General features: G+C 41.5%; 2 protein-coding genes and 1 non-coding gene across 5 annotated transcripts in view; 2 read left to right on the forward strand and 1 right to left on the reverse strand.

The window, feature by feature from the left end:
• Positions 1-12,427, reverse strand: part of CFAP61 (cilia and flagella associated protein 61) — a 123,705-nt gene extending 111,278 nt beyond the window's left edge. For 2 of the 3 annotated variants that reach the window (XM_069787787.1, XM_069787786.1), the window contains exons 1-6: positions 11,827-12,365; positions 8,025-8,175; positions 6,741-6,891; positions 3,999-4,075; positions 2,996-3,063; positions 1,776-1,902 (exon numbers count right to left, since the gene is read on the reverse strand). In XM_069787787.1, the coding sequence (XP_069643888.1) occupies positions 1,776-1,902; positions 2,996-3,063; positions 3,999-4,075; positions 6,741-6,891; positions 8,025-8,167 (566 nt within the window). In that variant the 5' untranslated portion in view covers positions 8,168-8,175; positions 11,827-12,365. Of the gene's footprint in view, positions 1-1,775; positions 1,903-2,995; positions 3,064-3,998; positions 4,076-6,740; positions 6,892-8,024; positions 8,176-11,826 lie in introns of all 3 variants that reach the window. The other variant, XM_069787785.1, reaches the window with a different exon arrangement.
• Positions 8,749-8,867, forward strand: LOC138686236 (5S ribosomal RNA). Its single transcript, XR_011325592.1, has one exon. It is a non-coding gene; the product is annotated as a 5S ribosomal RNA (ribosomal RNA).
• Positions 12,428-12,480: 53 nt separating the features above from the next.
• On the forward strand, positions 12,481-24,979 carry CRNKL1 (crooked neck pre-mRNA splicing factor 1). Its single transcript, XM_069787788.1, has 14 exons — positions 12,481-12,614; positions 13,013-13,165; positions 14,799-14,890; positions 15,006-15,164; positions 15,528-15,694; positions 16,218-16,396; positions 17,059-17,229; positions 17,921-18,112; positions 18,877-18,936; positions 20,080-20,160; positions 22,576-22,815; positions 23,261-23,362; positions 23,944-24,192; positions 24,727-24,979. Exons 1-14 carry the CDS (start codon positions 12,567-12,569, stop codon positions 24,892-24,894), a joined length of 2,061 nt encoding a protein of 686 aa, XP_069643889.1. The 5' UTR covers positions 12,481-12,566; the 3' UTR covers positions 24,895-24,979.
• The last annotated feature ends 1,931 nt before the right edge of the window (positions 24,980-26,910 follow it).

Below are 26,910 nucleotides of genomic sequence, written 5' to 3' on the forward strand. Positions count from 1 at the left end.
TAAGCCCTCAGCAATTAATTCACCAACTGATAACTTCTGACTATTAAGGTTCATTCACCTACTGATAGATGGTAGACGACTCAAAGGAAATAGCCAGAAAAGCCTAAAAATTGTAGGTCAAGTTAGCAAGCAAATGATTTTGTAACATACTGAAATGTCCAGACCTATAGCAGGATTGTGCAAAGTGGTCAAGGTCAGGCCTCAGTCCTTTTACTTAAAATGCTCAAAAGTCAAGTGACAGGATATTGCAAACATTGACTAAAACTATAGGATAAAGAGCACAATCTGCAGATTTGTTTCAGGCCTATTTGGTAAATGTAAAGATGTGTAAAACATCACTCTGACAGACAGGCTTCCGTCAGAATCCAGTCTGAGATGTCAGCATGAATTAACCCATAAACAACCAGGTGTGGATTTACCAGGCAGAGAGAGATGCCTAATGTGGCATTACCATCTCTTACCATGTGGGTTGATACAGACCCCCAGACAAATCAGTACCGTATGACATAGTGTCCCAGGGATGTGCTTTTCCCTAAACTTCAGTTTCCACTAGAAGGAACAGAAATGCTAATTTAATCACAATCCTGCTATATAACCACATAGCAACACTTACATTTAGAACAAACAAAAGCAACTCCAGAATGAATCAGAACCACATAAAATTATTACTTCATAAAACATTACCCTACACGCACTCTTCCTACTGTAAAGAGGAAAACAAGTGAACCAAAATGTGGTAGTTATATTTCAACCACACTACAGGGAAGCATCTACACCGCAATGACAGCATATATGGCCCAGTGATCTATACTGAAAAACTTAAGGCCCCATTGGGTCAGAAACTCTGCGTTTCTCATTTACTGTACACAATGCTGGCACAAGTGTAGAAAGCTGTGATTTGGCATAGGCACAGAATTCAAATGGCAGGAAAAAACAAGAGCGGTAATAGTCAATATACAGGTAGACATCAATAGGCAAGGCTGCTAGAGAAACTTGCATCTCTGCCTGGTGTACGCTGCAGGCAGCTGAGCAGATAGGAAAGAAAAAAATAATTCAGAGTCTAACTTTTTTAATGACATTTATGACTTGAATCCCAAAACAAGAGCAAGCCTGTGTTAAAGACACATCACGTGAGCACATCAAAGTCTTTGCTCCAAGCTGCATCCATTGAAACAGATGACACAATGGAAGGAAAAAAGTGTTACCCCATTATTTTCTTAAGCTGTCTTAGCAACACTGAGGAGGCCTGCTCCCCTGAAACATAGCGAGAGTGAATGTATGAAGTGCTTATGCAGAAAAAAACTGTACAAAAGCAAGTTCCTCTCCATGTCTGAAGGACTACTGGAACTAGGGATTCTCTGCTCTTATTTAATTCTTTTAGACAATAGGTCTTCCTATTCAGACTTTGCTCAACCAGTCGGAATATGGCATAGCACGAGAAAATTAAAAGTAAGTTGGAAGACGCTTCAAGAGACTTGGAAACTATATGCACTCATACTTTAGGATGCAGTGATGCAATTCAGCCAGCAGATTCAGAGAATAAACATCACCGACAAAAAAATGTATTCTTTCTAGATAACAAACTAGTTTTACAAAAAATACAATTAATCTTGTGATGAAGTGGAATAAAAACAACATAATCATAGAACTACTTAATTAGGTTATCAAGGAAAATCATAGCAGTTTAACTAAGATACTGATGCTGTAAACCAAAAAAGAAAATTCTTCAAATTAATCCAGACAGATCTGCTCATAGAAGGGAGAAACTGCATTACCTTGCTTTGCGAACATAGAGCTGTGGGTGATACCAATGTCTGGGGCACACAAACAAGGTAAAGTTTGTATCTGCTACTGAACCTGGAGCAGTCATCATCTTTTCAAAGACATTTCCCATGTTTGGCTCTGTGAATGACAAAAATCTGTTAGGAGCAACAAAGAAACTTCATGATGTAAGCTTTTAAATTATCAGCAAAACTGTGTGAGGAAAATGGAGTTTTGAACTTAAACCACAGATGGCATAATGCTCCAAATTCTTTACGTTAAGGAATGAAGCTGAAATGACAGTAGTATAAACATGTGAAAGAATGGTTACTGGATTAATTAACAAATTAATTCAGCATCCCAAACCTGAATAAGCTTCAAAGCAATCAGAAATTGGTAGGATCAAATCCCTGTAGAAATATTAGTCTTATAACCAATACTATATAACCAATACTGGAGAATCGCTTTGTCAGAACTCATTATACTGAAGCAAAGTTGACATTTGTTGCTAGGGTAGGTTTGACAAAAACCTTTTTTCAGGTAGTTTTCTGTAGTTGACACATCACTATGGAGGATTTTAGCATGACTTGGAACTAAGATGTCTAGAAATTGGCTTATCAGAAAAGGTTCCAGTTCACTTCAAGGAAAGCTCCAAGCAAAACATCAGACATTAGGTAGACGCTTGGTTTATTAGTCTGAATTCAGGACTGAAATTCCAAGACAGGTGCTGTTCTCTGATCAAGATGTGCATTCTCCATCTTTGTACCTCTGCTCTAAAAGAAATAATCCTAGTTTCCTTCCATGTCTCCAGCACCCCTTCTGAGCCTCACCAAAGTGTCCTCTCCCCATCTTGTACTCACTTGGCTAAATAACTACTTGATTTCAATCTCTATTCAGCCAGAAATCTTCATAAAACTTGTAGGAATTTATTTCCGAGATTCTTTACTCCTGTTCGAAGTCCTGTCTTTTTCTGACAAATTTAAAGACTGCAGGAAATGTATAGACTGCTGAATGGACTGCTGGAGTGAACATGTAACGACATAAACCTCTTTTATGAGGTATGTCCATTAGAGGATACTTTAAGATTGTGTTTTCTGCATGTTTAGAAAATGGTAACTGTTCTCAATATTTTAAAAAACACACAAAAAAGCCTACCATCACAGTGCATATTAATGATAATGAGATTTAAGATTGTTCTCATTATTTTAAGAATAAAATAGTATTAAATTCTTACCTAAGTTCTCATCGGCTGGTATGAAGAGAAGTATAAACTGCAGTTCTGGTACAGTGATAAAAGCTCTCCTGCACAAACAACATAACTGTATTCAGTCTTTCAATATTACACCCACCAATCAGACACAGCAGCTAGTCTTTTAATATATAAAATTTTTTCTCCAGTGTCTCTAATCTGCCTTCATGAGTCCACATGGCTCAAAAATGAAAACATTTATGACAAATAAGATCATATGAAATTCATCTGGGCATTTTTTTACTGGTTCTCCTACTTTATTTGTCTCTTAATTTCCTAATCCTTAGATTTCAAACATCCTCCTTTTTGTATCAGTTCCCCAGCGGTGAAAAAATTAAAGATGCCAGACCTCTGCTGGCAGATCTCTGACCTGGCATCTGGATGAGCTTGCTTGACATGACAAGGTAGCCGTAAATTCAACAGCAACAGCAACAAGTGCAATTCACTGTTTATGTAAGGAGATTCTGAGCTATACCAAATAACTTGAGCAATGGTTATATTTGAGTACTGAGCTAACACAGTAATACATTGTGCTGTTTGCACTGTATAGTTTGCAGCCTTACCATATAATCTGTAGCTAACAAACTATCAATAGATTACCTGGGAACAAGCGTATTCCAGAGACATCTACAGCTTTCTAAGCTTCCTGCTCAGTCATGCACTTTGATTTTTACAAGTAGAAATTTAGGAAAAAGAAAAATCAATCTGCCTTGCAGCTGCAGTACTATTTCTGTGCAAAATTACAGCAAAGATACAGCTAAACCTTAACACTGTTGGGGAAGGGTGCCTGGAACTGTAACAGCTTGGTTTCAAAGCCAACAGTGCACATTTGATTAATACAAGGTTATGTTACCTTCTGAGATTGTTTAGAGAGATATTTAATTTTGATCCAGTGATCACCTGAAGGCATTTTTAAATTCCATAGCCTCTCCAAATGATGGTAGGAGAGTACACATGCTTCACTACAGAAAGTTACATATGAACTCACCTAACAATTTCTTGGGAACATCCAGCGGCATATTCTTCTTTTGCCACAAAAAGATGCATGAACAATGTATTCAAAGGCTACAAAATGAGGAATGAAAATCTAAATGCCATGCAGCTAATATTTATTAAGTCAACTCAAGTATTAACATGCACATTGATTTCCAATATATATGATCTGCACTCAAAATTGAGTAGCTTCACATATATAAGTAACATCAAAGCATGTGTGGATAAAGTTATGTGATGAAAGGACTTTTTTTTTTATATCACAATTTGTGCTTCTGTAATATTTTGATTTACACTCAACCTTACTATTGTTTGACTACAATATTCATATTTAACAGTATTAATTCCAGATAAACAACATTTTAAATTTAACCACAACAACTAAAATCTTAACAACATTTAATTTAACATTTGACTGATAAAGACATTCCTTCTAGGTTTAAAAAAAAACCAAAAGCTCACATACTTCCCATACTCCTAAAATGCTTTTTCTTTAAAAGAAGTAAGAAAAAATACAAAGTCTTAAGATTATATCATTAGACACATTTAAATATCCAGGCAGAAACAGGGCAGACTAAAGGACATCTTTATCCTATATGCCTCCAGTTAACCTGGAAAACACTAGCAAAGAAAAACCCTTGTGCTGGAATGAAAAGTGCTATCAATTCAGCTGTTTTCTTCTGCATAATAATTTCAAGTGCTGAGTCAATGAAGGTCTACCTCTAGATGAAACATTTCTACAAAAAATATTTCAAATGGGAAACCTTGAGGTCTTCTGAATAATTTAATATTCAACTAAAATGTCATGGCGAGAGTCACCAATAAATTTCAGCAACTTTAGAGCAAGAATGACTTTAATAGAGGTTGCAGTATATGGACCAGCACAAAGACAACAAGCTACTACAATGAATAAACATCAAAAGCCATTTCCAAAAATCAGACTTTTCTTTTTCATTTGTTTGGTTTTAAAATGCAAAATAAAAAGGAAGGGGGCGGGGGGGAAGAATATAGAATGTTTTGTTCTTGAGGTCCAAGAGGAAGCCCAGGAGGCAAGACTTGGCCTGTAACTGCTTCTCAATAGTGATGGTAACCTGGCAATCCTGTAAAGCATCTTCGCTAATTATATTCTGCACAAGTCAATTCCTAATTTAGACCTTTAAGCTATCTTATCATTTCTGTGCTCTAGAAAAAAGACTTGTCAACTAGATTTTTAAGAAATTCTATTTTCAGAAGATCTCAGTTTTGTAGAGCACATCTGCATGGATTTAACCTGCAGTTAACCAATGATATCTCACCTATTTATAACTCAGAATAGGTTCAGTTGTTTTGTCAGTGCAGAAGCATAAAACACATACTGAATCTTCTGTACGTATTTTAGAAAATAATCTCCATTCTAGAAAAAGAAGAGTTCTTCCGCTCCTTGTCAATGTTCCAAAGTACTTTTCACTCATGTTTATGAGTAGTAATTCCTAACATGCTCAAGCTCTTTTTTTTTTTTTTCGTCTTTTCTCTTTGTATGCCCCTGCACTCCGAAGTCAGCTGCAGCTTTGATGCAATAGATATTGTCAAGCAGGCTGCCTGAGGAAGAGCTTGCAGAACTGACAGCACAGCATAACCCAACAGGAGCAGCTGCAGCTGCACAGTGAATGAAGTGGTTGTGCCTGCTATATGCCTGTACACAAAGTACTGTTCAAGTGACAAAGAAAACAGATTACAAGAAAATTACATGGTTTTTTTCTATACTCTCTTTGGCTGTAATAATTTTGTTTCTTTTAACAGTACACAGCATTTTCAAATACAATTGCTGTATTTGTCAGTTTTTCTGCAAGCCATTGCTTAACGTCTCCCAGAACAACATTGGAAAACTGATGAACAAACTGTCTAGAGATAATTTCTGTACTGCCAATACCTTATTATGGCATCTGCTGCCTAGCTTTTGAGTTTTTATGGTTAAGATTTTCCATCTTTTCTCAACAATCACAGCATCTAGCCCCTAGCTGGGCTGAATGATGGACAGCATTTGAATCCTAAACTTCTAAGTGCCTACTTCTAGTCCATAATTCCTAAGAGTAATTCATAAACTCAACTGAGAAGCCTGTATGAAAACTGCCACCACACAGAACAGAGCGCAGCATCTCCACACAAGCACCAAACAAGCTTATTCCAGAACCAAGATGCTCAGGTCAGCATGGTCCTTCACCCAGTGTAAGTCACCATCCTTCAAGCAGGGGTACACTCCCTGTCCCTTATTCCTTCTCTGAAGCCATTACATTTGCATTTAGTTTTGTGAAATAGAAAAAAATTATTCCAAAAGGTGAAAAATGAGGATTCCTGTTCCCTTACATTGAGAAGGACCTTAGAGCAAAGACTCCACCTCCCAGTTCTGTTAGATAACACCAGAGCTGGACACGTCTTTGAATGAAAAATGTTGGTGACAGCTACGATTGACACTGCTCTCAGTGCTAGTACAGTGCATCAGACACCTGCACATATCTGGCAAAGAAAGGACTTGCGTTCCCTAAGTGCCATCCTTACAGTTACCTTCAGTTACTGTAGTGGCAAAAGCACAGGTACCCATGAACTTCTGAGCACCTGAACATTTAGTAAGGAATCTGATTATCACCTTCTTCAGCCTGAATGCCTCAAATCTACCTAAAACAGATTTTAGATGCCTATGCATATTTTTCATACCTAAGCCTTAAATGAAAACTCAACTAAAATCACACAATTTACTTACAGTGCATTTATTGTTAACGTAGTTTTCCTGTAAGAACAATTCCCAATCAGACTGATCAGTGATGTTCCAGTTGGGATAGTCCAGAAAGACAGCATGGGCTATAGCCTCATTCTTCTCATTGCAGAGTGTCAAAGCAAGATTTGATTTTTCTCTGTGAAAACAATTTAATTTTGCACAAGTTGAAGAAACTACACGAATAAAAGTGACTGGCTGTTAATTCAGCCTGTTAGAATAGCAAAATTAACCATGTTCAAAAGTGCTCCCCGGATTGGACCTCAATAAAACTTCATTACCCACATCCTAACTTGACATTATTGCTTCAGTTCCAAATATTTTAGTGCATTATAACATTATAACATGTATAGTGACATTATAACAATTCACCTGATTTTTCAAACCCTCAGTACTATGAATTTGATATGCAAGACATAAATGCTCCCTCTTCTTTGTATGTTTCTTCATACATCTATTTTTTTCCCCGAATAGCTGGTATCTCAGGCATTTGCCATTAAGTCAAGTGGAAAAACACTAAGTGACCCATCAGCATTTCATGCAGTCTGTCTGTCTGCTGTTCATCACTGCACAGAAAGATGAAGCGCAAAAGGTTCATCACCATCTCCAGTGATGAAGATATGGTAACAGAAGACTTCTACAACCACCCATTTCCGCTAAGGACATTGCCATGCAAGCAGCTAGGATACAGATGTCAAAACATGGAGAATATTAGGTATTTTGGGGGCATGAAAAGAAGAGGCACATTGAAACGTATTTTATGGCGGATAGAGGCTGCCTCCCAAGATAGACTAAAGAGAGGCAACAAATAACCAATTCCTTTCATTAAGGGAGAATGGGAAGAGAAGGAAAAGATTTAGACCTACACAGGAAAAGAAAACAGAAGTGTCATGGCCACACAGTGATTAAAAAACATAGTCCTTCCCCCTCTATTTCTATCACTCTCCAACAGGCAAAAGGATTCTGTTAGATGGAGTAGACAGCAGATACTGGAATCTGATGGTTTCATCAAATATTATTCAGAAGTATTTCTTCTGAACTTTTTATAAAAAGGAAGCTAGTATAGAGTCAAATCTTGCCCACCTTGCTGGCAACAGTGATCCAAGTTTGCACAAAGTCATGCAGAGAAGAGGAAGCGGGTTTTCTTTCCCTTTTTGTGAATAGCATAAAAAGTCATTATGCCATACCACGTAAAGGCTCTTAATGTTTTCTGCCATTTTAACATTTCCTGCAAGAAAAGTAATATAATGTCCCTAAAATACTGTTACTTACAAAAGGTACATGACATCAATCCTTCCAAAAACTACTTCAGTAAAGTGGCTGAAGAGGCTGATAATATCTGAAACATCACGTGATTCTGTTCTTCTGGCACTGACCACTTCTGTATTTCCTCTTGAAGAATTTATTGTAGTCATCTTACAGACTGAAACAAAAAATGAAGAAAACACTGCTGTTCTGGCAGATCCTGCTGCAATCCATTGTTCAACGTAGTTACTTGAAGTGGATATTTATGAAAACTATGAACAAGTGCAATTCGGATGGATTTAAGTACCTAGTTCCTATAGACCTCTACATAAATATATACTGCCTGCATATACATACAGCATGCAAACAGTGCACATGTAGAAATACAGCATGCAATCATCCCTGTTGTGTGTATTCTACATGCTACACAGGAAAAAAATGTTTTCAGTAGGCTACAGATTGCTTTTACATTTATTCATTTACAGGCATTTGCATGCTATCTATCAGAACAGTGCCCATCATTAATAATTTCAAACTTAAAGCCTTAAGGCTACAGGCTTGGGAGGATGAGCTGCAAACAATCAGGATAAGAATGTCCTGGTGTGGTGGGTTGACCCTGGTTGGATGCCAGGTGCCCACCAAAGCCGCTCTATCACTCCCCCTCCTCAGCTGGACGGGGAGGAGAAAATATAACAAAAGGCTCGTGGGTCAAGATAAGGACAGTTTAATAAAGTGATAGCAAAGGTTGTGTGCCTACAGCCATACCACCCTGAGAACGCCCGATCTCGTCTGATCTCGGAAGCTAAGCAGGGTCGGGCCCAGTTAGTACTTGGATGGGAGACCGCCTGGGAATACCGGGTGCTGTAGGTTCCACCCCTCGCCTCTGTGTATCACATTTTTAAGAAATATCATTAAAATCTACATTCATCACACAAAATCTTCACTCACATTAACAAAAAGAATTCCCCACACCAAAATCAAAATAATATCATCACAAAACTGACAAAAAGTGGACAATTTACACACATTCCACCCCTTGTCCCTTCACCACAATTACAACAATAAAATTTCCCCGCTCATCAAGCAGCTCTTAACTCTCTAGCTGCGTTCAGTCCATGTTTTGCCCGTTACCTCTCTCAATTACTATCCTTATCTCAAATTCCTCACACTGCCCGCATTCTCCACCAAAAAGACTGTGATGGGTTGACCCTGGCTGGACGCCAGGTGCCCACCAAAGCCGTTCTATCACTCCCCCATCCTCAGCTGGACAGGGGAGAGAAAAATATAACAAAAAGCTTGCGGGTCGAGATAAGGACAGGAGAGATCATTCACTAATTACCATCACGGGCAAAACAGACTCAGCTTAGGGAAAATTAGCTCACTTTTTATTACAAATCAGCCAGAGTAAGGTAAATGAGAAATAAAACGAAATCTCAGAACACCTTCCCTCCACCCCTCCCTTCTTCCCGGGCACAACTTCACTCCCGGATTTCTCCACCAAGCCCCCCCAGCGGCACAAGGGGGACAGGGATGGGGTTTACGGTCATCACATGTTATTTTCTGCCGCTTCACCTCCTCGGGGCGAGGGCTCATCACACTCTTCCCCTGCTCCAACGTGGGGTCCCACCCACGGGAGACAGTCCTCCACGAACTTTCTCCAACGTGGGCCATTCCCACGGGCTGCAGTTCTTCACGAACTGCTCCAGCATGGGTCCTTTCCACGGTGTGCAGTCCTTCAGGCACAGACTGCTCCAGCGTGGGTCCCCCACGGGGTCACAAGTCCTGCCAGAAAACCTGCTCTGTGGGCTCCTCTCTCCACAGATCCGCAGGTCCTGCCAGGAACCTGCTCCAGCGCAGGGTTCCCACGGGGTCACAGCCTCCTTCAGGAACCCACCTGCTCCGGCGTGGGGTCCTCCACGGGCTGCAGGTGGATATCTGCCCCACCATGGACCTCCCTGGACTGCAGGGGGACAGCCTGCCTCACCAGGGTCTTCACCACGGGCTGCAGGGGAATCTTCGCTCCGGCGCCTGGAGCATCTCCTCCCCCTCCTTCTGCACTGACCTTGGTGTCCGCAGGCTTGTTTCTCTTACATGTTCTCACTCCTCTCTCCGGTGGCTGTTTTCCACGTCCCAACCTTTTTTTTCCTTCTTAAAAATGTTATCACAGAGGCGTTACCACTATCACTGATTGGCTCGGCCTTGGCCGGCGGCGGGTCCATCTTAGAGCCAGCTGGTATAGGCTCGCTCTCTCTCGAACACAGGGGAAGCTTCCAGCAGCTTCTTACAGGAGTCACCCCTGTAACCCCCCCCGCTACCAAAACCTTGCCACATAAAACCAATACATTTGGTAACATTAAACAGCAATTTCAGGTGGGTTAAGTGTATTTTGTCCAAAACAGCTCCTCAAATTTCTTTTTAAGTCAACAGCGATGCTTAAATTTCAGAAGGAATTGAAAGCTCTATAGCTGTCCTGCCCAGAAGAAAAATGTTTTTGTGGTTCCAGAATTTGCCAGGTCCAAGTGATTTATTGACATGCCTAGCAATTTCAGAACATATAGGGGCAATGGGCATTCAGACCGTCTGTGACTATCAACTAACAGTTCATTTATCTTTCAGCTGTGTTGCTACTTACTCAGTATTGTAGCCTGTTGTGATATAATCAAGAATTAGGCATGTAAAACATGGATTGACCAAACACAACAGCTTTCTGCAATTTCTTAAATATACTTGTGCAAAATACAGCATTACTAACTCAAAAAAAGTCTGAATAACCAACATACCAAGACTAGCAGAACACTTTTACCAATCCACCAAACACAATAGCCATGTCTAACATTGGCTCCAAATGTGATGCCCAATTACTAGGCCCCACAGATCCCAACTAAAATGGGATAACAAAAGAAACCCGGAATTCTATACCTCTTAAATACAGAGAAAGTCACATGTACAGCTACATCTTTCACACACAATCAAGACATTGTTATAGGCAACAGCACAGGTCTCAGTCATGCCAACATAGGTTTGCAAAGAGGTCCTGGAACCAACCCGAGGCAAAATGTCCTCTGCAGGTTTTAATACATGCACTTAATAAACTGAATTGCGGTTATGTAGAAAGAACAATCTAGGCTAGAGTGTACTTATTACTGAATATAACAGTAACATCTACACGGAAAAGGTTACGCTAGCTTGTGTAAGCAACTTCTCAAATGTTTTAAGTTGTAAGATATATATATTCTTCCCAGTGGAGCGGGAAGCAACTACACTCAGGCCTAAATGACAGGTTATTCTTAAAATGAGCAAAGAAAACGGCCGCATAATTCACTTATACATTTCATTAAGTAACTGCAAACTGTGAGACTACTAAAATAGTTGGTTATTTTTTATTAATGTCTTCTCCATATATCAAAATAAACAGGAATTTTAAAATGCCATCAACGAACTTAAGCCTAGCATTAAGGTTACTTCAACTAGGAGAACAGTTTGCCACATTTCCGTATTCACGCCCTTCTCCACTAGCTCCCCTTAAAGGCCCCAGACAATCATGCAACCATGACTGACAGAAAGCAGCATTTACACGTTAAAAATGTACCGTTTTCTTAAGAAAATGCACTGTTGCTACAGCAACTCCTGTATTTCTACTATGAGAGCAGCATGCCATAGAGGAGAGACTTGGCAAAACAAGCACATAAAGAACCATTCCTCTTCCGAACTAGCGCTTGGATGCATTTCCTCTCTGCCTCCCGAAACAAACACTTCTCGGCCCAAGTGAGATTCCTGCGCCGTGTGTTTTTTCTGTTTCTGACTGAAAACACACCAAACGCGTACATACCAGAGGCGTGCGTCTCAGGAGACTCGGGGAGATGGTGGGGGGCACCTATGCGCCCAAGAATTAACGGCTTGCCTCAGCAGCGGGGACGGCGCACGTCGGCCATTCCCATCCCCGAAAGGCGTAGGGGACCGAGGCCAGACCCCAATTTTAAAGCTCAGAAGGCCCGAAGGAAGGCCCAAAGGTCGAGGCACTGGGCAGAGCTCCCTCACCTGACAGCAGCGACAGCAGCGAACGCGGCGCGGGCACTGAGGGCGGGACAGGGGTTTAACGCCCGCACCGTTAACACCTCTCGGGCCTCGCGTCGGCAGCAGGGACGCCGCCACGCCGTGAAAGACGCGCTAACCGCTCCTACGGCCCTGCCCGCACCGGCCGCTCGCCCGGCCGCAGCCCCCACCGGCAGCCGAAGGGCGCCCGCCGCGCCGCCAGGGGGCGCCGTCTGGGGGCACGGGCGAACCGTTCGGGGGTGTGGGACCCCCGGCTGCGCCGGGCGCTCACCTTCCTCCCGCTGCGGCGGGGAGTCCCTTTCCCCTGGCGCTGCCGGAGCGGAGCGGCGTGGCCAGGGGTGGGTGGACAGACGGACGGACGGACGGACTAACTGACGGACCGACCGACCGGCTGCCGCGCCGCTCCGCTCCCCGCCTCGCTGCCGGCGGCGCGTCCCGTTACTCCGGCAACGGCGCGCGCCGGCGCTGCGCGAGGTCGGAGGGGACGGGGCGGGGCCAGTAGGAAGAGGCGGCAAGATGGCGTCTACGGCAGCCGGGAAGCAGCGGATCCCCAAAGTGGCGAAGGTGCTCGGGGGGAGGCGGCGGCGGGCCCGGGGTTGGGGAGGGTGGTCGGGGTGGCGTCCGTCCGTCCGTCCGCCCGGGAGCGGCCTGGCCTCGGCCTCCGGAAAGCGGGTCAATGCTCCCGGTTAGCTTCGCAGTGGCCGAAACGCGGCGTGAGGCACGGCCGGCTGCCGTGGCCCGCTCCGGCAGCCGCCTCTCCCGTGCCGTGCCCCGGGCAGGAGCCGCGTAGGCTGGGGCTAGCGCTGGCCAGAAGGCTCTGTCCGCCCCCGGGGCCTCCGCCTCCTTCTTCGGCAAATACCGAACCTAGTAAGCCACCGGCGTAAATTAGGCCGGAGGGGGGGGGGGGATGGGATTTTTGCATTAGAAGGAGAAAATGTAAATCGAGCCCCCTTACTTTGCAGGTGAAAAATAAAGCACCTGCAGAAGTTCAGATCACAGCAGAACAGCTTTTAAGAGAAGCAAAAGAGCGAGAGCTTGAACTTCTTCCGCCGCCTCCGCAACAGAAGATCACAGATGTTGAAGAGCTAAACGACTACAAACTCCGGAAGAGGAAGGTAAAGGGTGGTAGGGGGAAACTCTAACCTTGATGCTCGTATAAAGCACTAACATTTTACTGTGCTTTAACTTAAACAAGACGGAGCCTGTATTACTTGTGGATTTTCCAGATGAATAACAATTCTTGAGAAAACCCAATGTTTTCATAGAAAATGCTACTTTTGTGCAAAAATTGTAAGTTCAACAGGTGTCATTTAGCATAAAATGTGGTAGTACGCATCATCTCACATGTAAGCACATTCAGTACATTCACAACATTGCAAGGGTAATTACATACATGTTTTATATGTGGTTCCTTCATCAGCACTAGTATCTGGGCAGTCAGCATGACAGAACATTAGCAAGCTTTACAGTAACACAGCTGTTTTTTCCACCTCAGCTGTTTAAAAAAAACCAAAAACAACACAGTGTGTTTGCAAGTGATATTTCTATTCTGTATAATTATGGTATTACTTAGCACACTTTAGAACACAACTTTCTGCACTAATCATGGTTGTGTTTTATTGTCTTGAAACTTGACCATTTTGCCTGTGAGATTTCAGCTGTAATTTTTTTTTTTTATTTAGAGGAATTGCTTTGCTTGTGCAAACTTATCTACGGTTTTGTTCTGCTTTTTCCTTTAATAATTGCTGTCCTGGATCAGCAAAGCAAGCATAGCCCTAACAGGGAACTTTAAATGTTTTCAGCACTCAGCAATTTTTTTTAGATACAGACAGCATAAACTAGGTCTATCATTCCCTGAAGCATGTATGCATATGTTCAGCACTGGCAACTGTTGCAGTACAACACAGCATCCCTGTACTCAGCCCTTAGTGGGTGTTCGTTTCCCTCCTTACCGTAGTGGCTAGGACTCCTCGTGAAGACTTTGGGCCTTACAGTGCTGGATGCTGGTGTACCTCACTTGAGTACACACAGAGCAAATGGAGTCAGATGATCAACACCACAGAACTGCAAAAACAATGTTTGATGTTAACCTTTTTTATCTCTGATATGAATGGCAGTAGCAAGCCACCACATTAACTGTGTTAAACCATGTTTAGCCACAAGTTAAATACCAATAGCATTGATCCTGACAATAGCCAAACACAAGACTGAAGGTGCTCTCACCATTGCACTGAGGAGTGAAATTTGACCAGCACGGTTGATGTCAGCATATTAAATTCCTGGAATGAGAATAAGGCATCTTGCTTTAAAAAAAAAAAAATTATTTAGAACAATGAAACACAAAGGTCAAAATGAATAAACTCATGCTGGTGCATCCAAGTACGTTCAGGGTTGTCTGCAATGACTGGTTCCATCTGTCCAGGTAATGTTGCTATTGAAACATTAAGCAGGAGATTAAAAGAAAAAAAAAGTGCAAGATTTTAGTGCTGTCGGTTATTATTCCGCCAGTATTTCAGGTATTAGGTTGCAGGAACTTGAGTTTAGTCCTAATCTGTATGATGAACAACACTTCTATCTTCTCTGTTATGCAATTTTTACGAAGTGTTGTATTGTGTGTGTTTTGTTGCTACAACTGCATGGATGCGAGACATTTGGAATTCATTCAAATAATAATAGTATTCCATAAGCCATTTATGACAAGATTGGTCTGCACAGAGGGATTTCTTACAGAAATAATTTTCTCCTCAGACTTTTGAAGATAATATAAGAAAAAACAGGACTGTTATCAGTAACTGGATAAAGTATGCACAATGGGAGGAAAGCCTGAAAGAAATACAGAGGTAATTATGATGCAGCTGCAGACATATCTTATAAACCTTTTAAGACACATGTTGACAAACCATCAAAGTCTTGGAGGCATGTTATATGCACAACTTACTTCTCTTTGCTTTCCAGAGCCCGTTCCATTTACGAGCGTGCTTTAGATGTAGACTACAGAAATGTCACACTCTGGCTGAAATACGCAGAAATGGAAATGAAGAACCGCCAGGTTAATCATGCCCGAAACATTTGGGATCGAGCCATTACCACCCTCCCCAGGGTGAACCAGTTCTGGTACGTTTGCAGAGAACGGAGCATTGCTTCTACCCCCAAAGACTACAGGTCATTTTTCTGTTTTGGTGTCATGCAGAAGTGCATTGTTGTCTGTTTCTCCAAGTCTTCAGCCTAGTCTGAAAAAAAAGAGGAAGGCTTAAGTTTTGGAAAGGTTTTGTACTTTTCAAGTGGTAAGGGTATTGGGAGAGAAGGATATTTGTGTACCTGCATGCTGCCAATCACAGCAGTATCTATAGGCATTTCTGGGATGCAAGTGGGGAACAGGTGAAGAAATCTCAGTAATGCTTTTACTAAGCACTCAAAAAAATCCTTGTAATTTATGCATTTACTTGTGATTGTAAAAACTTGATCTTGTTTTCCAAGGTATAAGTATACTTACATGGAAGAGATGTTGGGGAATGTTGCTGGATCACGTCAGGTGTTTGAACGGTGGATGGAGTGGCAACCAGAGGAGCAAGCTTGGCATTCTTACATTAACTTTGAGCTGAGATACAAGGAGGTGGACAGGGCGCGTACCATTTATGAGAGATATATCCTTTTTAGTGCATTACGACACCTGCCAAGGTTTAGGCCTACATTCTTCATTTCTATTCTGTCATCTGTTTTATCTCCAGCTATGTCCCTGTGCTCCTTTTTACTGTGGGGTGTTGGGAGTAAGCCACCATGCTGAGAGCTAGTAGTAGGTATTAAAAGCATGTTTAGTATATGCCTCCAAATTCAGTTACATGAATGTACATCCTGCCACAACAGTGTATATTTAGGCAGTACTCATGCTTCCAGCTTTTTTGCAGTCATCATTTGTTTCAGATTTCTCCTCCTTAAACTTCTCCCTGACCCTTGCTTTTTATCCCTTTTTAAATTTTCTTTAAGTTCTCAGTACAGCACAAAGGCTTTGCATGCTTAGAGCTGTTTTGTGCCTTCTTCCCAGTTACATTTTTTGCATACACCATCCTTGGGAGTTGTTTCATATAGTCTATGACCTTGTAGTCACTGGGAAGAATGCAATTTGAAATGTCCAGTTCGACTGCCGCTGTTTCTTTAACAGAGCTCTACTTGTTATTGTTCATCCTGATGTTAAGAACTGGATCAAGTATGCCCGCTTTGAAGAGAAGCACAGTTATTTTGCTCACGCAAGGAAAGTATACGAGAGGGCAGTAGAGTTCTTTGGAGAAGAGCATATGGATGAGCACTTGTACGTGGCTTTTGCAAAATTTGAGGAGAATCAGAAAGAAGTAAGACCTTAATAATACATCAGACTAATACCAACCGCCCCCACAAGATTTCTTCATGAATATCAAACTCGAGGCCACTTAACATTCGCTGCAATACTTGTGTCTTTCAGCACCTTATGAGATATTGTTGTTGTAGTCTGAGTTAAGGAGACAACTCTTTGCTTAGCTTCTGTTTGCCTTTTGGCAACATCAAGGAGCTATGTTCTAAGAAAGGTGGGCACCAAACCTGCCAAGCCTGAGAATAGTGTCATCGGATCAAATACATATCCTCAGATTTGTAAGTTTCTGAGAGGTTGTAGGCCTGCATGATAAAAAACTGATTTAGCCATGTTTTTCCCAGGCAGTCTCTTTAAAGTGCCCAGGCCATTAAGGAATTGAAATTATTCTGTGAACCCCAAAACCACCACCTCTTAAAAATATTCCAAACCTGTAGATGAATAAGAGATGGTCAGTTTTGGTATTTACCGAATTTCCCTCCTCCCTGCCTGAAGTTTACTCTTCAGGGAGATCTGTGTTAGTCCTGTCCTAAAACAATCATTTACATTGAGATACTCTTATGATTCTGTATTCTATTAAATATTGCCAAAAGCTCATTGAGAAATTGTGGAGGAGAACAGGAACTGCTTTGTAAATGTTATTCACATGATATTTAATATTTTCAGTTTGAAAGGGTAAGGGTGATCTACAAGTATGCCTTGGACAGAATTCCAAAACAGGAGGCCCAAAATCTCTTCAAGAATTATACCATCTTTGAGAAGAAGTTTGGAGACAGGAGGGGAATTGAAGACATCATTGTCAGCAAGAGGAGATTCCAGTATGAAGAGGAAGTGAAGGTATGCATTGCAAATATTCTCTGGGCTCACCATACATCCAGCTGCTGCTTAAGTTACGTGAGTGTCTCCTGATATGAAGGCTGATAAGTTTTATGTTACCCTTGATACTCAGTCCAAGAAAATACCAAGAAAACGCTGTTCTTTTTGGTGACAGAATTCCATCCATGGGGGAAAAAATGATACTTGCATTCACTGCTTTTTTGTTTCTGCAGTCTCATGTAGATTGTGGAGCCCAAGTTTTTTATTGCACTCAGAGCTCTGTACCCTTCACAGTCATCTTAGGGGATGATGCAGTTCAGCTTGTAACTTACTTCTTCACTTCTGTTATGCAGCAACCGTCACAGGACACCGCACATGTATAAATACCTTTTTTTGTGAGAAAACAGGTGTGCTACACCTTTCTAATATTCACTGAATACTGCATATTTCATCATTTCTTCTTCCCTTCTCACACTTTGGTTTGTTTGCCTTCACTTAAAGAATGTTTGTAGGTAAAAAATAAAGAAATAAATGCACTTTAACCCACAAGCTCTAGCTTAAGCATACCTGAGACTGACAGTTTTCATTGATATTCTGATGATCTATTTTAAAGGAGAAATTCCGAATAAAAACTGTAAGTAAAGGAACAGGGTCTGTTATTTGTAGTTACTGAAGTTTCTTTCCCATTTCCCTGCTCCCATCTTTCTGGAAGGCAAATCCACATAATTATGATGCCTGGTTTGACTACCTGAGGTTAGTTGAAAGTGACACGGATGCCGAGACTGTCCGAGAAGTGTATGAAAGAGCCATCGCCAATGTTCCCCCAATTCAAGAGAAAAGACATTGGAAAAGATACATCTATCTTTGGATTAACTATGCATTGTACGAAGAGCTGGAGGCAAAGGCAAGTAGTAAGAACTCGGGTTTTTTTCTTTCCTTTCCAAGCATTTTCCTTATATTAAATACTACAGATATTTTAATAAGAAAATTGAGAACTAAAAATACTGTCTTGCTTGTTTTGTGTAACTAGCTACAGGATTTGCTATTTAAATACGGGTTTTTTTCCCTTCATTTTTCCCTCCTATGCGTAGGGAAAGAAAATATTTCAGTTTCACCCCAATTCATCCAGAAACCCACTGATAATAAAAGCAGAAGTAGGTCTTTCTAGCCCCATCTGAATTGCCTGTTCCAGGCTGTTATGTGAACTTGGGAAATAGTTTTATATTTTACAAAACTATTTGTGAAGTTGTTCTGTGAAGCAGTCAGATTCTTGCTACCATGGCCTTCTGAGGCTGTACAAGTATTTCTTCTGTTATCAATCATGTAACATTATAGCTACACTTTTTTGTAAAATTGTAGTGCAGTATACCTATTCACTGTCTATTAAAGGAGAAAAGACTTTTTTCCCCCCAGAATGGGGACACTTCTGGCTTTATTGTCAAATTCTTGGTGTTGAATCTTGTTTTGAGAAGATGACTTTTACTGATTCTCAGAAGTTACCCTCTTTGAATTGTGCACACTAAGTAGATAAGTACATTTATATCTTAAGCATATATGATTCTAAACAACTTAACAATACTGTTCTGCAATTTTGCAATCATTGCATGATTCAAAATACAGTGTAATCTTAGCAGCAAACAAAGTATTTAATTTTACCTGTTCTTGCAGGATGCAGAGCGAACCAGACAAGTGTATCAGGCATGTATCGAGCTCATTCCCCACAAGAAGGTATGGTTCCTCCAATGGTTTTTACTGAGTCTTGGATTAAAATTCCCAAGATAAGATCCTTTAGTTCCGCCCCCCCAAGATTCAGGCATGTAAACAGCTCCAAATGGCTACTAGCACATTCATGAAGACTATGCTCAGGACTTTAAATACCCCTTCCAGTTTCTTATGATGCCCATCTTCCAAAATTGATAGATTTTTTTTCAAGCTAAGGTGTTAGATGGCTGTAATTTGCATCATCAATGGGAAATAGCAGGCCACACACTGATGTCAGATTTCCTCATACAGATGGGATGTAAGGGTTTCTCCAGTATTTTCAAATTATTAAGCATGCTCTAAGAAGCTGAAATAACACACGGTCAGAGGGTAGTCTAGTACTATTAAGCAGTAGGGAAGAACTCTTACCTCTTCTTTACCCACTTGTATTCTTCCTCAGGTTGGTCCTTTTATAGCTGCTCTCAGCCTAGTTACTTGTAATTACTGCAGGATACTTGTTGCTCTCTTTTAAATGGGGTTACCACCTTTTATAGCAACTGTTTCTAATTGTCTAAGGGTCCTCCTTGAGGGAGGTGCATTTGATAAACCATCTTACAGGTGTGTATTCCCCATTACAGTTGGTCTTCAAGACTGATTTTTTGGTTTTGTGGTTTTTTTGCCAGTGAGCTTTAACTAAAATATCCACGTGGCCAAACCTTAAAGCAATTAATCAGCATTGCCTTGGGATGTCAAGTAATCTTAGTTCATGTACTTCCCTTTCTAGTTTGTCATTAATCATGTCACCTGAGTATCAACTGTGTAGATTAGGATTAACCTGTAATAAAGAGTTGATTAGCTGTTAATTGATTCAGTGATAGCTGATATTTTACCAATCAATCGATTAGTTAGCAAGCTATTTTCTTTGTGAGAAGATTTCTGTTCTGGCCATTTTTGCTTTCATCCATTGTGGGGTATATTGTCGTGTTCTAGAAAGGTGGGTTTGGATTATGAACTCTCAACTTTTCAGCAGGAAAACATTGAGATCAAATGCAATTAACTGCAGTAGCAGTAACTTCTTGTACAGACAGAATGATTATTTTTTTAAAGAACATATGCAGTATTTTTTACCAAGCTTCCAGCCTAAGCATGACATTGTTCTTTTTCTTTCAGTTTACATTTGCCAAAATATGGCTGCTGTACGCACAATTTGAAATACGCCAAAAAAATCTTCCACTTGCCAGAAGAGCTTTGGTAAGCTTTTTTTAATTCCATAATTGATTTTACTAACTAACAAGGGAATGGCATTAAAAGATCTTAAATTGTCCTTTATAAGTTGCTGTTTTAATCCACTTAAGTAAAGCATCCGAGAAGTCTGCAGGGACCGGTATTTACTGTCATGTATGATTTAAAAAGAAGCGTAGCTTGATATGATGAATTAGCCACGGGCAGAAATGAATGCAGCTTTCTTGTTTCAGCTGACAAAACACACATCTGAATGCAAGAGTACCCAAATCAGCTTAGTGCACTTGGAAATTTTTAACTGCTGCTGATTTGTTTAAATGATACTTGTGCTAACAATAGCATTTTAAAAAGTATTTTAAATAAATAGGAGTTTTTGACTTTCAGAAATTAAGACCTGCCGAATAGAGCATTTGAGTCCCGGCTACCAGGTTGCTGATAGGAGCAATTGTGGGGACTTTGGGCAGGCTCAGGAGCTTCTGTGTGAATTCACTCTGTGAATGTCAGCATGTCAGAGAACAATGGAGTACATTTTAGCAGCAAAACGTTTTGAAATGAAAAACTTTCTTTCCCTTCAGTTCAGATATTCTAAATAAGCTCAGTGATAGCATTAGGAATTTTGAGAGAAAGCTAATGTTGGTAACAGTTGAGGTGGTTTGACTTTAACGAGGAAACTGATGGGGTTTCCTCCAAACCCATGGCACAGCTGTGATAAGAGCATAAACACGAATGGCTTTCTGTAGCTGATACTGGACCAAGTCTGCCCCCAATGTGCTAGTAAAGCTTTGTCTCTTGAGCTGGACTCCTGCCCGTGACCAGAAAAAATTGAAATCGAGGGGTTAAGTCCCTTGTGAGACTGTTATTGTCTCCCTGCAGGAGAAGACAACCATCTGTCCTGAAGCATGCTGCTGTTTAGCTTGGCTTAAGATACCGTCGCTCAACATTACCATAGTCACCAGTCAGCACCCTGCTTCTGGCTGCCTTTTTTTTAAGGGGTAAATGTTATGGTAGATTCTGGAAAGGGTGCTTTGGCCCATCCAGAAGCGTAAAGTTTCCTCAGTTTCTTTTAGGCTTCTGTTTTGTTGGTCTTTTTCTCTGTTGTTTAATTTCTTTGACAGACTTTTTTTAGGTCACCTTTTTCTTATTTTGGAAACCAGATTTTGCTGCTGCAGCCATAATACTTGTTTGGAGTGCACCCAGATTTGGCAAGCAGTTTCCTTCTTTCTTTTGCAATGAGTTGACTTTGAACCACCTCTTTGGCAGAAGCCTTGCTCCTGTCCTGAGGTGAGGGTCCCGCACTGTCACCATGCAGAAGAGAAGGTCCAGCTCCTGATGGTAGGGCTCTCATCAGCATGCAGTCAGCACCTTGCTCTGCCTTATTTTCACTGGCTGCAGATAGTGTGTGGATTCTTTGTTTTCCCACGGTCTGAGAGATGCTGGGACTTGGAGACAGGAGATCAGCTAGAGCCTATGCTGCTTAAGAAAATAGTAATGGGGGTGTGAGGGGGGAAGAACTGAGCATATTTTGAAATAGAAAAGGCATTTGTAGAGCTGGAGGGCCATAATGATGACCAAACTGATATTCCCAAGTGGTGGTTTCCTCCATTTTTACTAAGTACCAAGATAATCAATGTGTCGGAAAGTTGTGCAGAAGAATTGTAGTAAGGGAATTTGATCTCAAATTACTTAATTCACGTTAGCTTGAGGGAACAAAGGTTGCAGTGCTTAATAAATAATACTTGTCTACAGAAGTGACTCAAACAGTGAAGCTCACTACATAGCTGTCTCAGATATGCCTATTCTTAACTCTTGCTTTAAAAGATTCCTAAATTAAGATTCAGAGACTGCTTTCTCACAGCTTGGCACCGTGGCTTAGGACAAAAAGCTTTTTTCAGACCTGAAGCGTATCAAAAAGGAAATATTTTTTTAAAACATTATTCTCCATCTATCCATTACCATAAGTCAGCAGGCAGGGTGCGTGGACAATTCTCTATGCGATGATGAATAGCAGTGGTGGTCCAGGAGACAGTTTCTTTTGTTATAATTTGTTTTATAAGATACTTGGGAACTGCTTACCTGGAAGACTGGTACAGGCTGGTACTATGCTTTCTTCAGCTTTTGATGCAAGATGAAGTGTTCATTTGATGAACCAGGGTGAGTTTCAACTAATAACTTTGTGGGGAACCCGTGTTATGTAAAAGCATAACAAGTTAGAAGGTTTTCTGCTTTCAGAGTTTTTGTTGATGGATGCACACTCCTTTTGCATTTTGTTGGATTTCATACTGGCCCTGACCAGAGTCTTAAACTCTGCTCAAAAGTGAATTTTAGTTCAAATACTAGAGAGTAAACAGATGTTTAGAAAATAGAGTGGTTTTGGTTTTTTTTCTTGCAAGATCTTTAAGTGGTTTTTCTTTTTTTGCATAACAGGGGACGTCCATAGGTAAATGTCCAAAAAACAAACTGTTTAAAGGTTATATTGAATTGGAGTTACAATTACGAGAATTTGATCGTTGCCGAAAGCTGTATGAAAAGTTCCTGGAGTTTGCACCGGAAAACTGCACATCATGGATTAAATTTGCTGAACTAGAGACCATTCTTGGCGATATTGATAGAGCCCGTGCAATATATGAGTTGGCTATTGGCCAGCCCCGGCTAGACATGCCAGAGGTAAGGAGGTGGATGAACTTTACAGTTGGCACAATTTTAAGGTATTTATTACAGAGCGTGGCTAATTAAAATGTAAATAATCTACCAGCTTGAACAGAACTGCTTACCGTAGTGGCTTAGCCCATGTCTCATTAATTTAGCATCTGTTCCTTAGCAGGGTATGCAGGACTATAAAACCCATGATAAAACACAGAGGGAGAAGCATGCTTACAGGAGTAAGCTAAATGGATTATGTGCACAAGATTTGATATTGCTTAGTCGTAATCCTAGCCTGTATAGTCAATAAATACTCAGATCTCCGAAACTTTTTTCAGAGAAATTTCACATTTATCCATGCCTCTTTTTTTCTTTTTTCTTTTTTCTTTTTTTTTTTTTTCCAGTTTCTCCACCCCCCACCCCCCATTATCTCAGTGTGCTATGAACATGAGAGACTTCTCTTTTGCAGGTTCTTTGGAAATCCTACATTGACTTTGAAATTGAGCAAGAAGAGTATGAGAAAACAAGAAATCTTTACCGTAGATTACTTCAGCGAACACAGCATGTTAAGGTATGTCTGGGTACGCGGAACACAGAATTGGTCTTGAATCTGGTCCATGGTGGATGGAAACCCTTGACTGCTTTGATTGTGTGGCTTTTTCAAATCAACAGTGAACCTAAGGTCAGTACCGTGTCTGTGCCATGAGAAGGGGAAAGAAATTTCTGAATTACATATAACAACAGGCATATCTTCCATGAAAGGCTTTGCAGAAGGTTTCCGAGCAGCCTTCCTCCTGTTTGAGTAGCTTTGGAATTTTAGTTGCAAAAACATTGCAAGGAAAAAACAGTTGGTATTTTTCCAATGTAGTTTGATGCTGTCATTTGACTAAATTCAGACGGATTTATCATGGCCCAAAACAACCACAAGAAATTTGTCAGTGTGGCTTACGTGAATATTCTGTCTTGCCAAAATGAGGCAAATTTCATATATGTGAAACAAACATGAATTTTCTAGGTATCTGCTTGTGAAAAAGTACTTTCGACTTGCATTGACATTTGGTTTTTTGGCTGCTTTGGTTTTTTAAACTGTCATTTAGCTATCAGGCTTCAGAATGAAGGTTTCAGCTTGGTTTTGATTTGCTTTCACCACAGGTATGGATCAGCTTTGCACAGTTTGAGCTATCTGCAGGAAGGGAGGAGAGTTTGTCAAGGTGCCGGCAGATTTATGAAGAGGCTAATAAGGCAATGCGAAACTGTGAGGAGAAAGAGGAGAGAGTCATGCTTCTGGAATCCTGGAGAAACTTTGAAGAGGAGTTTGGAACCGACACCACTAAAGAGAGGATAGATAAACTTATGCCTGAAAAAATAAAGAAGAGGAGAAAACTGCAGGCTGAAGATGGGGTAAGGGGAAAAATTGTGCAAGTAGTCACTTTGAATCCTTGGTGGCTTTATGCTGGGGTCTGGTACACAAAGCAAAATCGACTTTGATGGATGCTGTAAGTGCATACCAATTTTACTGCAGTAATTGAAAAAAAGCATTGGCCTGAAATGTGCTGCTGGGCTCCTTGCTCTTCAGCAGGCTAGGTGGGCAGTTGATTCAGAGTGAAATACTCCTACCAAATGCTCAAGCTACCTTCACTTTAAACTCCTAGTGTAGACAAAACAGCTTTAGGTAGTACTATGCAGATAGTGTTTGTTTCTTAACTTTGTTTGGGAAACTATAGCCAGGCTGTTCATCAAATCTGCCTGCTGATTGTGCACAGCAGAAGTAGTACTGTCTTACACTTGTTCAGCTCATTGGTTTTAGCTGTGAGGGATGGTCTGACAAACATTGATTTTAATTTTATCTCACTGTTATGCTTATTAGAAGCACCTTCTAATAGCTAACATTAACATGCAAATTAAACTTGCTTTGTGGTATTTTTTTTTCCCTAGTCTGATGCTGGCTGGGAGGAATACTATGATTATATTTTCCCAGAAGATACTGCCAATCAGCCTAATCTCAAACTGCTTGCTATGGCTAAACTCTGGAAGAAACAGCAACAGGAGAGCGAAGCTGCAGAGATGGATCCAGACAAAGACATTGATGAAAGCCAGTCTTAATACATTGCCTTTCCCCGCCCCTTTTCTTGGGTATTGTACAGTATTTTCATTGGTGACAAATAAATGTATTTGAAGAGTTTTCCTATTATTGACTTGAGGTGTTTTTTGTTTGGGGAAAAAAAGCACTGTACTGGAGTTGATTCCCTTTAATAGTCTGTTGATTTCCAGCAATTAAAAGGAAAGGTCATGGGGCAAGTGCAGGAGTCTGCAGCTATTACCAGTGATCTGAGAACTGGAAGAACTGGACGGCAGCTTTCATATTAGCACAAAACCCACTGTTCAAAGGCTCCTACAAACTATCACAGTACTGCTTAAGGATATTAAGATGCCGAAACAGCAGATTTACTTTTTTTACTGAGAGAGATGTCTCTAACTATTCCTGATTGATTTTTCCAGTAATTCTCTAAAATATGTATTGATTGTGAGGATGGTTGAAAACAGTAAATCCTATTGACTGCAACCTGTTCAACTTCCTATCTAAGTAAGCTTTTATCCAGAAAACTGTTAAGGAGGGACAATAATAGAAGTTAATATATTGAAACTAGCCCTTAGAAGACAAATCTGTAGAAGTTAGTACCACACAGTCTGCGTTTTAATATTTGAATGTCTTGGCAGGATATTTTGTAGTAAATAATCTATTGGGAAGTAAAGTAGAAGCGTTAAGTAGGCTTCTCCATGTTGTTTATTTCATGGGAAAAACCACTGAGCCTAAGCTTGCTCATCTGCAAGTTCTTGGAGGGAAGGAGCCTTTCTGTCTGCTGGTGTGGGCTGGCTGCCCTGTCCGGGGGAGATGGGGCAGCCTGCCTTTGTGGTGGGGAGGGCAGGGATCACTGCCCTGGGGCTCTGTCCTGTGGCTGGGGACTTCATCCACCACAAAGAATGGTGGTTTAAAAAAAAAAAAAAAAAAGTGAAAGTGTGCCACACTAACCAACAGAGCTATGAGCTGGGCCTTAAACAAAGCTGCTGTTGACTAAAGGCTGGGAAGTTACTACCACCACTCTGGCCACATCTGGCCTGTCCAGCTGTGGTCAGAGCAGCTGGTCAGCCCTGGGGCTGTCCCTTGCATTGGCCAGGCCTGTCTGCTGCTGGAAACACTTTCTTCTCTCTGCACCCCGGGGTCAGAAACCAGATCCTCAGTCTTTCACCGTCCTCATCCTCACTGGGCTGATGCTTTTGAGCAGCTCCCTTTTGCCTGGTGGGGAAGGGCAGCTGTGCAGGGGATGCACCACAACACTGCCAGGGGAGACCTGGAAAGGTCAAGCAGGACTTTGTGGCCCTGGAGGGGTGGTCAGGGGCCCAGGTGGTCTTCCCCTTCATCCTGCCAGCGAGGGGAAGGGCTGGAGGAGGAGTGGAGGGAGTTGCAGGTCAGAGTCTGCTCATGCAGCTGGTGCCAATGAGAGCCATCAGGCTTTTATCACCAGAACCCTCTTGGGTGGCAGAGGTAGGATCTATGTAAGGGAGCTCTCCCTGGGGCTGGCTAGTCTGGGGAGAAGGCTTTAAATTGGGAATGAGAGGGCAGGAGGTGATGGCTGGAGGGGAGGGAGCAGTGGGCTGAGATAGGGTGTTGGGTGCTGTGGCTAAGGGACCTCAAAGTCCAGGCATGGGGACGCCTACACCAAGGGTATGTCTGCAAGCAGGGGAGTGCCAAGATGGGGGAAGCTCTCAGTCTTTTCTTGGGAAATCTGTAGGAGCGGGTGCCTGTCTGGAGTGCCTGGGACCGGTCCTGTTTGTGCAATGCTCTGCTCAGTCTGGTAAGTCCTTCTTGTCCCGTTTTGTCCCACGTTTGTTCATCTTGTTAGCTTGGCTGGCTGACTGGCAAGAAAAAATTACTGGTGGGGACTGTCCTTGATCACTTGCTAATCATTGTTCTTCAGAGTTAAAAACACAGAGGTTTGGATTTTTAAGCCAGCTGTGTAAGTTTATATCTTCTATTTTAAAGCTTGACTATTGCATGGGTTTTTTTCCATAACAGTAGTGCAACTGATGGCTGTAATACAGCTGTGTGCTCGCACCAGT

Source organism: Haliaeetus albicilla, chromosome 7 (genome assembly GCF_947461875.1).
Source record: "Haliaeetus albicilla chromosome 7, bHalAlb1.1, whole genome shotgun sequence".
Taxonomy (NCBI): domain Eukaryota; kingdom Metazoa; phylum Chordata; class Aves; order Accipitriformes; family Accipitridae; genus Haliaeetus; species Haliaeetus albicilla.

Excerpts from the sequence above, each read along its gene's own strand:
- CRNKL1 (XM_069787788.1), top strand. The coding sequence starts at position 12,567 with ATGGCGTCTACGGCAGCCGGGAAGCAGCGGATCCCCAAAGTGGCGAAG. Across the intron at positions 15,695-16,217 it reads GCGTACCATTTATGAGAGAT|TTGTTATTGTTCATCCTGAT; the intron begins ATATCCTTTTTA and ends ACAGAGCTCTAC. Across the intron at positions 18,937-20,079 it reads AGCTCATTCCCCACAAGAAG|TTTACATTTGCCAAAATATG; the intron begins GTATGGTTCCTC and ends TTTTTCTTTCAG.